Source organism: Phalangium opilio, unplaced genomic scaffold (assembly GCF_054372755.1).
Source record: "Phalangium opilio isolate 3A_F unplaced genomic scaffold, DU_Popi_V2 ptg000077l_1, whole genome shotgun sequence".
In the NCBI taxonomy this organism is placed as follows: Eukaryota; Metazoa; Arthropoda; class Arachnida; order Opiliones; family Phalangiidae; genus Phalangium; species Phalangium opilio.
The window spans coordinates 9,176,896-9,194,625 of NW_028324185.1; the positions used below are offsets into that span (position 1 = coordinate 9,176,896).

The 17,730-nt window shown below is 36.5% G+C and overlaps 1 protein-coding gene across 1 annotated transcript; it reads right to left on the reverse strand.

Moving 5' to 3' along the window:
- Nucleotides 1-4,649: 4,649 nt before the first annotated feature.
- LOC149657613 (uncharacterized) lies at nucleotides 4,650-5,986 on the reverse strand. Its single transcript, XM_089844589.1, has 2 exons — nucleotides 5,104-5,986; nucleotides 4,650-5,035 (listed from the first exon to the last, which is right to left on the reverse strand). Exons 1-2 carry the CDS (start codon nucleotides 5,326-5,328, stop codon nucleotides 4,823-4,825), a joined length of 438 nt encoding a protein of 145 aa, XP_089700715.1. The 5' UTR covers nucleotides 5,329-5,986; the 3' UTR covers nucleotides 4,650-4,822.
- Nucleotides 5,987-17,730: the final 11,744 nt, after the last annotated feature.

Below are 17,730 nucleotides of genomic sequence, written 5' to 3' on the forward strand. Positions count from 1 at the left end.
AAAGAGACTGGAGCACCTTATCCCAAAAAGATTGAAAATGGATTTCCAGGAATACCCAACGACTTAGATGCAGCCATGTCTTGGAAAGACGACGGATAGATATATTTTTTCAAGGGCGACAACTATTGTAGATATAGGCCCGAAGTTGCATTTCCAATTAGCGTATACTACCCTCTGAAACTGTCTAAATGGTTTGGGGCTGGTGTTCCGAATAATATCAGCGCCGCAACTCGTTGGGAATGGAGTCCTAGCTATTTGTTCAAAGGCTCTCATTATTACTCTTATGTTAATAAGGTAATCAAAAATTCTTCTTGTCTTGTCAATCCTACAGTGACGTAAATATAATTTGCGATAGAAGCCGTTCAAATTCCTTGTGTCCCATTCGACGGAGCGCGTTTCCCATTCAACCTAACTATTAGGAGAATATTTTAGAAAAGGTGGCAGCTAATTAATAGGAGAATATTAAGAAAAAAGTGGCATCTTATTAATAGGAGAATATTTTGGAAAAGGTGGCAACTAATTAATAGGAGAATATTTTGGAAAAGGTGGCAGCTAATTAGTAGGATATTAACCTAACCTAACCGAACCGAACCTAACCAAACTTACAATTTCCTTCTCTGGGTTTGAACCCGAGCCTCTGAATTAAAACCCTGATATTCTACCATGCTGCTGCAGTGATTCGAAATCCTAACAGACATTTAATTAAGTAATTCTTTCAAATAAATTCCCATTCAGCAGAAACCCGCCATTGGGCTGGAAATTTAAATATATTCTCCATAAAAAACCAAAAAGCGGTTTCGGTCCAATGGGACTTTACCTTCAAATTCGTGTAATTAGATTTCTTTATTTATTTAAAGAAAACTAAAGTTATCAAAAAACGTACAGCAGAATCATGGTTTAAATGTGCAAATGGCACTGATAACATCCCCAATACATTCAAACGTGAATTTTTCAGTAGAAATAAGAAGTTCGAAAAATCTAGTAACGTATTTCCAAATATTGAGACGCTTCGTGGATCCATTCGAAAACTGTGGCACGGACAAAAAATTGGTAAAATTTAGTGGGCTTAAACAAATTTCAAATATTAATTGCAACATTATTCTCACCAACCTGACAGATCACAATAATTTGATGATAAATAATGAAAACAAAGAATAATTCTGTAATTTCGAATTTGACGAAAAACCAATTATGTACTAATATCAATATTAAACTTTGGATTAAGTTATTTTCTAGTTTATAAGAAAACGTACCTTAGCGCAGTACTTTCATGGCCACCTTAGCTGGGTGCAAAAAAAACTTTATTTATTGAATCCAATCTTTAGGGTGGCCTTTTGTAGAATTTTCAAACCTTTCAGATAATCTAATTTCTAAATTAGTCCTAATCATTTTTAAAGACTCAATCTCAAATCATATTGGAAGCACTTCTTACCTTGCAACTCAATGTGTGCCCTGTAACTGTAGATCTCGAAATAACAATCATGGTTCCATAACAACAGCGATGTAATTCTTAACTACTCACTACTGTATTAGAAATAGCAGTTTTAATACTACAGATAACCTAATCTTAGCTTATAAGTACAAACATACCACCTTACTTATCCTATCAAGTACAACCTAACATAAGCCACCAATTACAACGTAATATTTTTAGGTTCTTATTCTTTTTTAAATTTCAAATGGTATTCTGGTATCAAGAAAGTAATATTGATGGTGACACAAGTGACTTCTACTTTTCCAAAGTTAATATTGAAACAAAAAGTATTATTTTTGTTCATTTAAATCGAAAACATCAAAATTATAGAAGTGCGTATGAGACAAATCATACCTTGAGTAGTTTTTATTGAAAGATGCATCTAAAAATTTTATTCTAACAAACACAAGTTTTTACTGATTCGTTCAGCGTTAGCCTATACAAAATGTTCCGTAATTTGACAAAACAATTGCATTCTGAGAGAACCGTAGATCTCTTAGATAAGACTTCATAATGCGTTTAATCAAAAGTACTATAATAAACCTCCCTTCGGGAAGAAAGTATACAATAGCTAACATTTCGCGACACATCCTAGAATCGTGAATGTCCTCGCGGACTTACACACTCTGAATGTATACGTAACTAGGTCGAAAAATAGCGCCGCGTAACCGCCTTACCCCGCGTAGGAATTCAATCCCTGAGATTTCGTCGTCTGCTATCTTTTCTGTTAGGTAGATTAAGAACTTCAACTTGTCAAGTTGTCATTGATTATGAGGTTTCAGTAGTCAAGCATATAAATCAATCTATAATAGATTGATTGGGAATAATGGAAGAACTATTTGATAAAGCAAAAAATAAATGTATTTTGGAAATTTCTAAACCGGAATTTCTGTATAAAATTCCAAATACGAGGATAAAGGATCTTCATTTGTCTTTCATTCGTAAGTCTAGTCAAGATGATGTTTCTCAGTCTCATTCTCAAGAAATAGAAGAAACTCCGAGGCTAATTAAGTTGGTGGAAATATTTGGCCATATGTTTATAGATATTTATAAAAACAAATCAAAATTCAGATAGCTAAAGTGGTCAAAAAGGGAAAAAAAAGGTTGAAAAGTAACGTCGAAAAGTGTGCTGTCTTTATTTTGGAAAGGTATGGTGTAATTCGCCAGAAGTTCGAATATCTCAAATCAGATTTTTGTGAAGTTCAACCATCGCCCTTGAATGATGATTTATTACAATTGCTTCATATTTACGCTTTTGAGGCCTTCAAGTTTTTCAAAGATGGCATTGACAATCGTCAAACAGGAAACTTGGCAAAATTACAGTTCGTGGAACAACAAAATGAAGAAATTTTTCTTCGTTCACTGTTTTCCATTGGAGGAGGTTGCATTGGCGAAATATGGCGAGTGGCCAAGCGGCAAGTTATTTTTCGAAAGAAATCAAGACTATCAGAAAAACTAATCCAAAGGGCAAGGCTATTGTATTTTTATTGCATGAACCTGCGAATGACAGTTGACGACAAAAGAAAATTAAAATTAGCGGGAATGAAAGTGCGTGAAATTGGGGGTATGTTTATTCCTAACATAAAGCTGCTCCCCTTCTTGAAAACTTTTAACAATACAATAAGAGAGGAATTAAACGAGACAGCAGTCAAAGTGCATGGATGAAATATAATCCAAGTGACTTATGATTATGTGATGGATCAAGGAAAAAATATCGAGCTTTTTTACGCAGCCTTCAATCAAATTTTAAAAACAAGAAGACCAAATTCAGATCATCAATTTTTTCTTGAGGAATGGCTTAGAAAAATGACCCATGCTTTGATTAACGAATTCATAACTACCAGAGATTTGCAATTATCAGAAAAAAAGTTCCATCCAAGGGCAGCAACTCTTTGAGAGATAAACGTTTTGTACAGTCAATGGCTGGTGATGCAAATGCTGGAAATTCAGGGAAACGTCCTAAAATATCAAAAACCGTGAAGAAAAAACTATTTCACAACCAAATGAGCAACCACTTCCTAAAATTTCCAAAACCTCGATAAATAAAACTGTTCCACAGCCAAATGATCAACCACTTCCTAAAATACCAAGAAACTTGAAAAAATAGTTTCACTGCCAGAAGGTGAACCAGACCCTAAAATGCCAAAAACCTTGAAGAAAAAATCGGCTTCGCCACTAAATGATCAACCACTTCCTAAAATTCCAAAAACCTTGAAGAACAAAAGGGCTTCACCCCCAAAAGATCAACCACTTCCTAAGATTCCAAAAACCATGAAGAAAAAACGGCATCACCCCAAATGATCAACCACTTCCTAAAATACCAAACACCTCGATTAAAAAACTATTTCACCGCCAAATGATCAACAACTTCCTAAAATACCGAAAAAATCGAAAAAAAGAGTTTCACGGCCTGTTGCACCAAAGGTCAATTCGCAATTTAAAGAAAAAAGGCAATCGAGTATTCCTAGTCCTTTATGTGATAAAAATAGTGATACTGAAGCTAAATCTGTTCCTAAAAGAAAAGTAAAAATTCGCTTCCACAAACTGTTAACAAGTTGAAATCTGAAAGACTTAAATTTATTACTCCCGTTTCATCCTGTGATAATGATAATGTTAAGTTTTCTAGAAAGAGAATTATTTCAAAGCCAAAACATTTAAGTGATTATGTTGTTTAATAAAAACTTTTGAAAAAAAAGTATTGAGTCTTTTGTTAATTCTTATAAATTTCACTACTTAATATTCTTTTTAATAATTTCATGACAGTTGAAATTAACTTATAATCTTCCGAATAGTTGTGTTAAATATGTTGCCACTGCTCTCTGGGAACCAATGAGAGCTTAGTTTCCAATTTTTTCCTCACAAAATTCATGACCATTCTTACACAGTAGTTTGAGGGACTCGTTTCGGTAACTAGCGCCTGAGTGGTGGCGTCCATGCACATCCAGTTTGGTTAGAAGTGATTTGCGTGCGTAAGCAAAGTTAACACTTGTTAACTTCCCATTGGCATTAAATTTATATTGAGAAAATAAACTTTCTACTCCACTGCCATTTAATCTGATTGGGACCATGCCCCGGATATTTCATGAAAAAGTTTTTGGCCAAAACTTCCATTCCATAAATCATTATACGCAAAAGATCCAAAGTCTGTAAACGAACCATGTATATAAATTAAATTTGCTTGCAAATGTAGAGCGATAGGTAGAGAATTATTTACCTGCCACGAAATGAATTCTTTGCCTGGGTACAAGCAATTATAATTTGTATTTCTTTCTAAAAGAAATATGTGTGGTTAAAGAGAAAATTCTTTTCAAAACTCTGAAAATGTAATGTACCTTTCAAGTTCTTGAGTCAGTTTTTGAAATACACCAAGCCTTCACGAATGTTGATTAAAGAAATGACATTCACATGCTGAATCTTGTTTTTCGACAGCATAGCATTTTCAAAAATCTTGTTGAGAGCCTTTAAATAATCGTATGTTGCCATGGTTTCATTGTGGTCCAAAGGTGAATTGCCATCAGGTGGATTAGCATATTCATACAATTCAGACAATACATCATTTTGCTAAATGTCCTCGGGGATAAATATGTTTTACTTCTAAATGTAATATCACATAACAAGTTGTATAATACCTGCATTATCTTCGCAGGTTTAACATTTAACTTTGTCCAAGAATCACGATCAATATAACTTTGTAGAAGCTTTGGCACCAATCTAGGAACTCCTTTATCTCTTCTTTCATCTTCCCTCGCTTTCATGGCTATTATTTGATTCCAGCCAAATTTTACCCCATTTAAGGTAAAGTCACGCGCTCCAGTTTTTTTCGACGCAAACAAGGCATTAATTAGGTTTTTCATTTATGGAAAAATATTTCATCGATTTAAGAAACTGAGTTATTGCAAAATAATATATGCTAACCTCGTGTGAGGGGCAAATGAGCCAATATATTGTATCTCCAGTTGAAAAAGGATTATCAAACCATGGTTTCACGGAAACGTCAATGTCACCATCAGTAGTTACCTTAACACCATAAGCTCTGAAGCACTTTTGGGTCAGCCTGATTAGGCTTAGATTTGAGCTTGCTCCATCACAAAGTTGAGCGGAAACTTTAAAGCCCACTAAATGAAACGCCCTTAAAGTCTCCATCATACAAGCTGCGATGTAATGGGAATCAGTAGACTTCTCCGCAGCAAAATACGGACCAACAATATCATAGCTAGATGTTAACTCTCTCCAAAGAAACTGCAGCATGTACGAATTTTTAGGAATGTCTTTGTCCTCAAATTGTTCATATATGTCATCAAGAGTAGGTAACTGTTTCTCTGACGTTGCGAGTCCAATTAGTTTGTGGTTTTTGCTATTCCAAACCACCTTTGATGTTACATTGACCTCATCGAAAATGAGTACTCCATCGCCTTTTGGTTCTTTCAAACCATTAGAAAGCTGGTCTGCAACGAAGTGATCATAAAGTTCCTTTTGCTTCTTTAAATAATCTAGATTAATTCCAGGCTCTTCCAAGTGTTGTGAAATTTCATTTTGGATACTTCTCCAACTTGGTAGCTGTAAAACTTTGAAGCTTTGCAAGGCTATGCATGCAGATTTGCTTCGGCAGGCAACAGCTTGGGCTTAGTTAAAAATGAGATTAAGAACAAGTTTGTTCAAGCAATAAAAAATAGGAAAGCTGTAAAAATTATTACCAATTCGATATGAAATTGCACTCCAATTATTTGTTCTATCACCAATAGCTAAATAAATAAATCTTGCGTTAACAACTTAACTCACATAAGATAGTCTCATGATTCTTAATGACTTACAGTTTTGTTGCTGATCTTTAGCAAAATCCAAAACGTCTTTTGCGTGATGTATTTCACAATCCTTTAACCACGCACTACGTACGGTTTCTTTGATTGAAATGTCGACATCTGTATAAGCTGTCATAACATCTTCCAGCTCTAGTTTAAATTTCTGACTTATTATAGAAGTAGCTTTAACCATTTCGTCACTCTCCTTTTTGGATAACTTGATTGTGAGATCCTGGCATTTGTCTTTTAGTTTCTCATTACACAAAAAGAGTCTACGCTTTCTCTATCTGGCTATATTCCGTCTTATTTTAGTTGAACGCGGTGACACAAATTTGAAATTTACGTGAGAAGGCGGCGATCGTTTACATTTCAAATTAAGCTCCTTGACTAATTTATTCGCATACCGGGATGCATACCTACAATGGCTGCAAGAATATTTACCGCTGGTAACTTCCGCAATGGGAGCTTTCGATGAAACTTTCAGCCAAAGTGAACATTTTTTAGAACAAACGTGATTTATCGGATAACAATACTCTATTATGTTCCTTGGCATTATTCGCCGTGATTTTACAATAGCCTTAGCTTCTTTTGTCAATCCGGGGCAAAGAATAAAACCATCAGATAATAGGCCTTCAAAAATAATTTCTGCTTCATTCTCCAAAAATGTTTCATTGCCAAACAATTGTTTCATCATGACACATCCTTTGAAAACGACCATCAATCTTGCTTCCCCTTCTTTATCAATAAGAACTCTTGCTGGTTCCGTAGCTATCTGGGGCACGAAAATATCACTCCTTGTCACTTCCAAGTAAGGCTATGAAAAGTATTTAAATATTAAAATATTAAAACTAAATTGTTTTATGTGCTATCCTAACTTTATTCAATTCGCTGGGGAATGTGTCATTTGGTTTAGAAGTAGCAAATTTATCCAAGTAAGTAATTGCTGGAGCATTCCTCGATTTTGATGACAACCAATCAATAATAATTTGAAACTTATGTGGCCGTGATGATGGGGTGACAGAATCTTCGCAAGGAATTATATTAGTCTGTGAAAAGATTTTTCATTTAAGTGAAACTATATTTAAGAATGGTTAAGCTTAAATTCGATCGAAATATTATTTAACTCGACATAAACATGAAAACCAAGGCCCACATACAAAAGTGGATATAAAATGCTGACCTGTCTCAATTTTTTCCTCTTTGGTTCAGAATCTTCATCTTCTTGGATTATTAGGACACTAGATTTTCGTTTTGTAATAACCGTTTGTGTAGATTTATTTGATAAATCTCGTACATAAAAATTACATTGCGATTCGGCATTCTCCATCTTGGGCCTAGCGCTAGCAGAAGTCTTTCATTTCCCCGCCGGCCCGCCTGAACTATTTTCCAACGACCATATCAAGGAACTAAATTTTACATTGGCTTGTCCGCGCCCGATATTGTGTATATATTGTATTTGGCCGATCGACGATATTGCGCGAGTTTTATCATTATGCCTATGGGCTGATGTATACTTTCCTCCCGAAGGGAGGTTTATTATACTACTTTTGGTAAAACTGTTTTCCCTTTGTTTAGTACCTGTTGCTCTCTCACTTGTCAAAATTATGGACTATATTGGAAATGGCAAGAATTTCTTAATACAAGAAGAACAAAAACTAGAAAAAATCAAATTAATAGCTTTGGCGTTTCTGGAAAATCAAAAGAATTTTTAACTAAGTTATATTGAAGTGCTAGTTTTTCAAAATTCAGGATTATTGGGAAGAGCCGCACAAGGTTAAATTGGACCTGAGTGACAGCAATGAATTCGTGGTAGTTTAATCTTGCCCAGCTGGAGGAGGAGGGTTTTGCTAGCATTGCATAGCTTTTCTACTAGGCTACTACTCGTAAACAGGGAAGATAGTCTTCCGACGCTATCCTGCACTGACATAAAACAAACTTGGGGCAAACTAAAAAAATCAGTTCAAGAAATGCACAAGGGCGTTTTTTTTGATTCTTTCAAGTGACGAGCTAGGGCTGAAATAGCCTTACAGATCCAAAAATATATAATCTCATTGATAAACTGTGTTGCATTACAGCTCCCAAGTATAAACTAATGCATTTTGATTAAACAAAACAAGACCAAATCCTCAGATCACTAATGGGAAGTACAAATTACGGATCAGCCTTACCCAGTGAAAATAACTTAAGTCACGTCTGGAAAACGCAACGGGAAGAAGAAAGCAAGGAAAAACTGTGAACTGAAAGCCCTATCAAGAATGATAAAAATAGATTTCAAAGTGGTAAGAGGGACAGCGTGATGTTGTTCTTCAATATTATGGTGGACAGAGTGGATTTCACGCAGCTCAATTTAGATGCAAAAATTGCAATTAGTTTAAATTCACTAACCAGCGAAGAGAGAGATTTCTGATAGAGATGTGAATGAAATGCCAAGTTTTAGTGGGAAAATGTCAAGCCCCGCGCATTGAGTTGTTAATGCTCATTCCTTGTAGTAGTAACACAGAAATGGATTTATATTTGTTCTATTTCCCAAATAATTCCAACGTTAGGAAAAATGGTTCAAATTTGTTAGTTGACCGAGCGAAAATACCTGAACTTTTTTTGCAAGGAAATGTATTGTTTTTTTCAATGAAAGACTAACATTTTTCTAGTAGCTACTTTGTTGTAAAATAAACTCCAATCATAACTTGTAAACGGTAACCATTAGGATAAAATGTCATAGAACATTTTCCACACAAAACCGTCCATAGAACATACTGTACTTCGATACTAAGACCTTTTTTGGAAGATGATGCATTATAATACTTCATGAACTATAATCATAAGTTGATAAGATATGTTCCATAAGTATAACACTTCCTATACATCGAAATGCTATAGACTTAGAGCTCGAGCTAGTTCGAGAACGACAAGCGAGAATTGACTACACTTGGTTAATTTTGCAGGACTTCCATCTTCCAAATTAGTCTGAACTAAGCCTTTGACAGTGCCTCACCTGGCGTCGCTTTACGAGAATCTATGACCTACGTCACTTCATGACAAGCTCCAGTTTGTAACCAATGACAAACTTATGGAACATTTGTCTCTGAATTTTTGCAGTTAATTACAGGATGATGATAGTAGTCTTTGTAAAGTGCGGTGCTTGGAGTCAATTTTGGTACCAAAAATGTAAATAATCATGATAATGAAACAGACGGAATGCTTGTTAAACTAGTTTTATTATGGTCTTAATTTAGCATTAAAATGACCAAAGTAAAACAAGTTTAACATACATTCACTGTATTTCATAATCGTGATTATTTACATTTTTGTTTTCGTGCTTGCAGACAAAAGGTATAAGCTTATAAACGGACAATATCTTTTCCCTCTTTTCTCCCTTTTCGCCCCTCTTTTTTCCCCTTTTTTGTCGTGCAAAAGGCCCGCCTTTTTTGGTGTTTATGCGTTTTCCCGCTATAGCGCCCAGCACCATAAGAATCTGTAAAAGAGACCCACATTAGGCTTGGGATCCTAGAAAAAGAGACCCACATTAGGCTTGGGATCCTAGAAAAAGAGACCCACATTAGGCTTGGGATCCTAGAAAAACAGACCCACATTAGGCTTGGGATGCTAGAAAAAGAGACCCATATTAGGCTTGGGATCCTAGAAAAAGAGACCCACATTAGGCTTGGGATCCTAGAAAAAGAGACCCACATTAGGCTTGGGATCCTAGAAAAACAGACCCACATTAGGCTTGGGATGCTAGAAAAAGAGACCCATATTAGGCTTGGGATCCTAGAAAAAGAGACCCACATTAGGCTTAAGATCCTATATAAAGAGACCCACATTAGGCTTAAGATCCTAGATAAAGAGACCCATATTCGACTTGGAGCCCTCCATAAAAAGTGTTCCAGATGAAACTACAAGATCAACACTAAGTTACTTTACTTATAGTAAAGCACCGACAATGCAATTGGAATTTTCATGAAAGGACGCAAGGCCCCCAGTCCACTGATGGACTTTAAAGAAAGTCGTTCAAACTTCATTTGTTTCAAAGTGAATTTTACAACGTATAGTTCTCCCTTTATATCTATTGTATCAACTCTGAAGTAAAAATATTGCTGTGGGGCTAATTCTAGGCGTTAGTTGTATATTTGTATATGAGTACCATCATTGAATAATAAACGACATGTAATTTGGGGCAAAACGGAGGGAATCGCTGTAGGGAACAAAATTGTGTCTCACTAAAGCCATAGCCTTCTTCCGTTATAGGAACACAGTCACTGCTAGTAATTGCTAACGTTCGGCACACATCAGCGACGCATTCTCCCAGACATTTCCAAGGGTTTCTTGGGCCATTTTTTGACAATTCTCTTGGTAGGCAACGATATGTATTTGTTGGTTACGATGAAGTGAATGACGAGCAAAAGCGACAGAAGAACCACGGAGGACACCCTTAAAATCACCACCTAATTGAACCAAGATTGTAATTCAATGAATCGAGCAATTAGTGGATCTTAATTGAGCAGTTTACCTCCGCGTCCCTGTTTAAGAAGTACAAAGAAGTGGACGTGATTTCTTTGGGTCGGCGGATACAATAGTTGTTTTGGCCGTTTCGAGCACCGGAGAGGGACTGAAATATTCCTGTCGACCATCGAAAAATAAGCGTCGCGCTGGAATCATAATAAAACTTGCATTCTTAAACCACCCTAACGGGTATTAGTCATTTGTACTGCAGCAGACTTAAATTTTATCTCTTTCACTTACGTTGAAAACATGAGGCGCAGTGTATGTTTTTCCTAGGTTAAATGAGTTCAATTTATGCCCTTCGTAAAACACCCTAAAGAATCATCCAAAAAATAAAATTAGGCGAAACCATCTACGCGACTCGAGCTATGAAAAGTACTTTATGTTGAGGAACTTTTTCAAGTAATTCTCCATGATTTTGTATAATGACGCCTGGCTCTCAAACTTCCACGATTCCTGACAAGTTACGTTGGAATTTTAAATTTCATCAAGTAAAATAATTGACAAACTCTCTGTAATTGTTGTGATGTTTATTGGAGTCTCTTGGACGTAACTAAAATAATTGGGAAATGTTCTCAAATCTACGATCGACATTTCAGAGCTGAAAACGCTAATTCTACTGTAGAATTAGTATTTTCAGCGTAAAAATAATTAATAAAAAATTACTAATTTCAACATCTACACTGCTTGGAAGAAATATTCTCTGGATATATGAGACCAAGCTCGAGCTTGAGCTGACTAAAATTAATGAGCCCGAGCTCAAGGTGAGCCTTAAATTTTATCGGTCTTGAGCCCAAGGTAAGCCCGCGAAAGATACTAGAGATAGTTTGAGCTCGAGCTTAGCCCATCAAAATTATGCGAATGAACCTGAGCCCGAGGTGAGCTCATTTATTAAAACTGAGCTTGAGCTCACACTGAGCTCTAAGGAAACATTGTTTCAATTTTGAGCTTGACGTGAGTTCGTAAGTAACGTAAGCGGAGCTGAAACCAAGCGATGGTGGACAGATATAATTTCTACCTGTATTTAAAATATCGATTGTTTCCAAGATATTCCATTTCGTTCAGCGTCATTTCGAGACAAAACTAAAACCCTAGCACGAATCCGAAAGATGAAGACAAACGTAATAATCCCGTTTAACTGCACTCATTGTTGACCACTCACGGCTGCAGTTCACGAAACTGTTGCTAGGGCACTTTAAAACGAAATAAATTAGTTTGAGAAATCTTGAAGCTTGACGCAATGATGGAGGTAAATTAAGTTCTATGATTACTTATTTGCGGCTCAGAGAACCTGGTCAATATTTTTGTAATTAAATTAAACCGAGTAAGAAGAGATGAACGTGAAAAAGTTTAACATATGGACGATAACGTGTTTCCTACCATAATATTTATTTACCCATTCTAAGTTTCGATAAAATGACTGAAAAAACAAACCGTGCAAAACAAAAGACATTACGGTTGGTCGGTTATACATCGACGATTAACCGTTTTTCCAAAGCGAACCCTTCATGCAAAAATAGTGCCAAAAGTGTATAGAAATAAAAACAAAATGTACACTTCATTAATAATTCCCAGCCTTTTGCTGTAAACGACATGCAAGCTAGGATAAGCAAACTAGCCTACACGAACTAACCAATCAGGGAAGAGATTCTTGACCTCATAGGTCTTTAGAAACTAGTACATGCTGCTGGCGATCCAAACGTTCTTTTTTGGTACTAGAGCTAGCATGTGCTACTTTATGAGCTTATTCACGGCTTGTTTCCCGTGCCACCTCTCGACCCTATTCTGACTAGGCTACTCATGATATTACACGGTGCCAGAAAGTTGAAACGAAGTGAACTTTTTGTTTTCGCCTCTATTTACTTTTTGTTGTGTTAATGTATCTATATGTATATAAATCGAAGTCCCGAATGACTGACTGACTGATAATCAACGCCCAGCCCAAACCGCTGGCCCCAGAAGGCTGAAAATTTGCAGGAACGTTACTCATAAGTAGTAGGCGCGTACTAAGAAAACATTTTCCAATCCGACATCTTAATAAATGGCACCCAGAAATATAAAAAAATCTTCTCTATGCAACGAAGTCCGCGCGTTGCAACCGATTTCAGAAATATTTAGTACTCTGGTTTCCTTAAACCTATAGACGGGCTGAATGCGGTCTTTCGGGTTTGATGTCTCGCCATTTTTTTAAATGACGGCCAGAAGGCGGCCAGAAATTTAAAAACCCTTCTTTATGGAAGATAATGTTCGCGTGAAAAGTAATAAAAAAATGCGTGTCCCTAAGGGCTGACGGGCAACGCCGAGTGCCTTCGCTCCTAGGGTACGGCTACAAAAATATTAGTCGAATCAGTAAAATCTACCCATTATTTATAACATTTTGATGGAAGTTCTTATTACACGCGAGCGATGCCGCGGGTGCGAGCTAGTAAGTTTATAAAGGATGATTTTCTCAAGATCTTTTTTAATAAACAACTGCTTTTAGGCGGGAAATTGTTTTGGGAAGTCGAGTGGTGCTTTAGCTTAAATGATTATTATTGGTCAATCCTTGCTCCTAACCAAAGTCCTCTTCTTTTAATCTGGGAGTTATTATTCTTTCATTCTTTCGTGAGAAAGAATCTGCGCAAGTAGATGTTAATGGAACAATAGGATTAATCGTGACAACCCTTTTTAATTTCGTGGTCTCCATCCAAGGAGAAGATAAGAAACCGTGGATCATTATCAAGTTATCAACCCTTTATGGGATTGGAAAATTGTACGCTTTGTCGATAAAATAGAGCAAGGTAGATAAGAAAGACCATCTAGTTTGGATTCAATTGCTAATTAATTTCACAAATTTTCAATAAAATAACAATAATATAATACATTTATTAGGCATACACTTATAAACGGAAAATGTGAACTGAAGTATCTATTTAATCGATTTCGTGTCGTGACAGATTAAATTTGTGGCGTTTAAACAAATTGGTTTAAAAATATTTCAGTTATTGCCGCGGCTACTGTTCCTGACAACAGCATCAGAAGCAGGTAGAAAGGGGAACTGACACTACACAGGTCCAAATCAGTCGTACTTTTCAAAGGTCTCTTCCATTTGACATGTTCAATTAAGTAATGCTTCTCAAAATTCAGATGCTTTAAAACTTGCGTTTCAAAAATTTGTTCCAGGCTGTTATAAAAGCATTTGGTTAAGCGCTTTAGTCGGTTTACTGTAAGAAATTAGTACCGACATCAGTTGGAGGTTTTCGTGCATTTGCGGAGAGCTTCTCAACCAAGAGGTGTTGAATAAGAAGTGCAAGTAGTCGAAACCAAAGTCGTGCTGCGAAAAGTAAAGGCCTCTGCTATCCACCAAGAACAATTTACTGTCTGGATGAGATCTAAGAAATTCTCCAAATATCCAAGTGAAAAAGGGGTCCACTGCGATTAGAGATATTTCCCCAGAAATAATCGGAATGTATCCATCAGGCTTCATATAATCCTTTATAGAACTTAACAGTTTCTTCTGATCCACCGCGTCTAGCCATACTTTAACAACTGGATCCTGCGTTGCCTATAGTTAAGCAGCAATGATATCTTAAGAATGGAGAAAGGACGTAACGAGACCACGCCTATTTACTAAATATTTTAGATGACCGAGAGTTTCGGTAGCTTTAAATATTGTTGGTATAGTTCCCGATTTGATCAAGTCCAAGAGGGTGTCGATGCGATTGTAGCTTTCCGTGGTGAACTCTGTCCGCAAGAAACAACCCAAGAAGAACAAAACGAAAGTCACTCCGATCAGCCACGACGAAGCGAGCAGACGACAAGTAATGTGGGGCGAAATGTAGTGAATCGCTACAGCACAAAATAATGTCTGCCTAAAGCGCCAGTTATGAGAAAACAACGTCTTACGTTCGGCGCACATCAGCGACGCGTTCTCCCAGATATTTTCCAGGGTTTCTCGAGTCAGTTTCTTGACAAGTTTCTTGGTGGTTAACGATTTGTGTTTGTTGGTTACGACAGAGTGAATGACGAACAAAAGCGACAGAACGACCACGGTTGACACCATTAACATTACCACCTAGTTGATCAAGAATGAAATTCAATGAACTGGATATTGAGTAGATTGCATTGGCAAAGTTTACTGGTGTGTCCATATTTAAGAAGGACAAGGAAGTGGTCGTGACTTTCTTCGGGGCTGCGGACACGAAGATCGTCCTGGACGTTTCGAACACCGGAGACGGACTGAAATATTCCAGTCGGCCCTCGAAAATTGAGCGTGGCTTGGCTATCATGATAACATTTCCATTCTTAAACAACAAATAGAGTTTTATACATGAGTTGATATAAATTTTGGTCTTATTTTTTTGACTCACTTTGAAAATTTCAAGTCCTGAGGATGGTTTGGGTAAGTTAATAAAGGCCACTTTATGTCCTTCGTAAATTGCCCTAAGTTTAAAAAATGTCCATTGTTTGAATAGTGGTTCTTGATTTAAATAGAAGATTCGTACACGATTAATCAAATTTTTAAAGAAAAAATGAAAACTCCGCTTTTAATCGTTAAAAATTGCGGATAATCGCCCGGAAAAATTATTGCTCGCTTGACCAAATTACTCGAATCTATTTCAAAATAATATGAAAAATACTTTCTGTTGAGGGATCGTTTTAAATAATCCGCCATGATTTTGAAAAATGACGCGTGGCTCTCAATCTTCCACGCTTCCTGGCAATAAATATTTGAGTTTTATTGCCATCAATAAACGAATTCGTTCTGAGACTCGCAAGTGAATGTTGATAGACTCACCGTAAATGTCGTCACGTTTACGGAAGTCTCTTGGGTGAACCTATAATACTTGATTAATTTTCAAATCGTCAATTTTATTTAAGATTTGAAAATACTAATTCTACCTATATTTAAAATATCGATTATTTCCCAGGAATTCAAATTCTGTTGGCGCCATTTTCGAGTACGAGTAAATTTAATGGAATTGTAAGAAACGTTTGTATTTGCCTTTGAGTAGAATTTTGGCATGGGGTATTTGCAAAGTTTTGGGCCTGGCTTCGATAACACCACTTTTACTGCTGTGGTTGTTAGCCATTCACTGCCGCTTATGAAACTGTAACTATGGTAACTGAAAACAAAACAGAATAATTATAAGAAATCTTGAAGCTTGAAGTGATATAGAAGGTTAATTAAGTACTATGATTACTTTTTTTTCAGCAACAGGGAATATGGCCAATATTTTCGTAATTTGAATTATTTGATTAAACCAGGACTAGAAGAGTTTGAATGTAAAGAAGGTTAAGATGTACGTGAACAGTTTTTTAAGGCAATATTTACCCATTATATGATTCCACTATAAACAGGCTCACAAAACATACCGTGGAAAAGTCATTACGGTTGGTCCGTTATATTGTCACGTCTGTGAAAGTACGAAGCAAATATAATTGAAAACTACTATTTAGCTACATCATTTCATGTACATAGTTTCACTTGGTCGAAAGATGTTGATGATGTTCATGGATGTTGTTGTAGCATTCCTTCCTCTATTTAATGGGATTCGTGATTTTGAAAGAGGATAGTGTTATGATATGTCTATAACAGTGTATTCCGAATGTACAGTACCATGAGTTATTTACTTTCACTTTTAGAAATAATCTTACGATTGCTCTGTTTTCCGCAAATTAGTTCGAGTATAAGCAAGGAGGATGATAGCTTGTCACGAAGTTCGATACAGGTGAGACGTCATAGATTCGCGTGAAACGACGCCTGGTGAGGCTCTGTCAGAGGCTTAGTACAGACTAAATAGAAAGATGGACTGCAAAAACGAGTGTTGTCAATTCTCGCGTCGTTCAGCGCCATTTTGGTGTTCACTTACGATCAGAGTACGTACGAAAGATTTCACCTTTTCTCTCTCCCTTTGAATATACGAACGTAAAATATATTACATCTTCTTCAGGCTAGGTCAGACTAATCAAAAGTGAAGACAAACGTAATTATCCCGTTTAACTGCACGCATTGTTGATCACTCACTGCTGCAACCCACGAAACTGCTGCTAGGGCACTTTTAAACGAAATATAATAAGTTAAAGAAATCTTCAGGCTTGACGCGATGAAGAACTTAAATTAAGTTTTATGATTACTTATTCGCGCCCCAGAGAACCTGGTCAATATTTTCGTAATTAAACTAAACCGAGTTAGAAGAGATGAACGTGAAAAAGTTTAACATATGGACTATAACGTGTTTCCAACCATAATATTTACCCATTCTACGTTTGGATTCCCTATAAACAGACTGACAAAACATACCGTGCAAAACAAAAGACATTACGGTTGGTCGGTTATATCGACGAATTTCGACCCTTTTCTAAATCGAACCCTTCATGCAAAAATAGTGCCAAAGGTGTATAGATATAAAATCAACAAGATTGTCTAGCCCATAATTAAGCCACCTCGTTTACGTACTCTCGCTGTCCCTACTACAATAAATATACTTTTAGTTAAATATCCTCTAATATACAGGTCAGGGGGAAACATTTTTCTATGGCTGCTTGGCAACGTGAATCACATATCGATAACGCCCGTTACTAATTTAATTAGTAATACTACTACTACTAGTCAGGTAAAACTATTAGTCCCATCGATACCTTTTAGCTAAGAAGAAACCAAAAGATTCATGGGGTAAAATTGCCAAAAAAGCGCTTCTATAGAATCATCCCCCACTCGGACCGGTTCTACATCCCTTCCATTCCTCTCTCTCTCTCTCTCTTGGAGCTCACTAAGCTCAGCTCGGACCGCTCCTATACCAGGTGAAAGCATTCGCCGGCGTCCAATCAAGATGCTGCTCCGAAAGCATTGGTGCGATGCAGCTAAAAATGGTAAGGGATTTACTGGCGCTATTACAGAAATTAAAAGAGAAGTCGCAATCTTTGACTGAAAACAGCTAAGCAGTGTATGCTACCGACATTTTAATTGTGCATAAT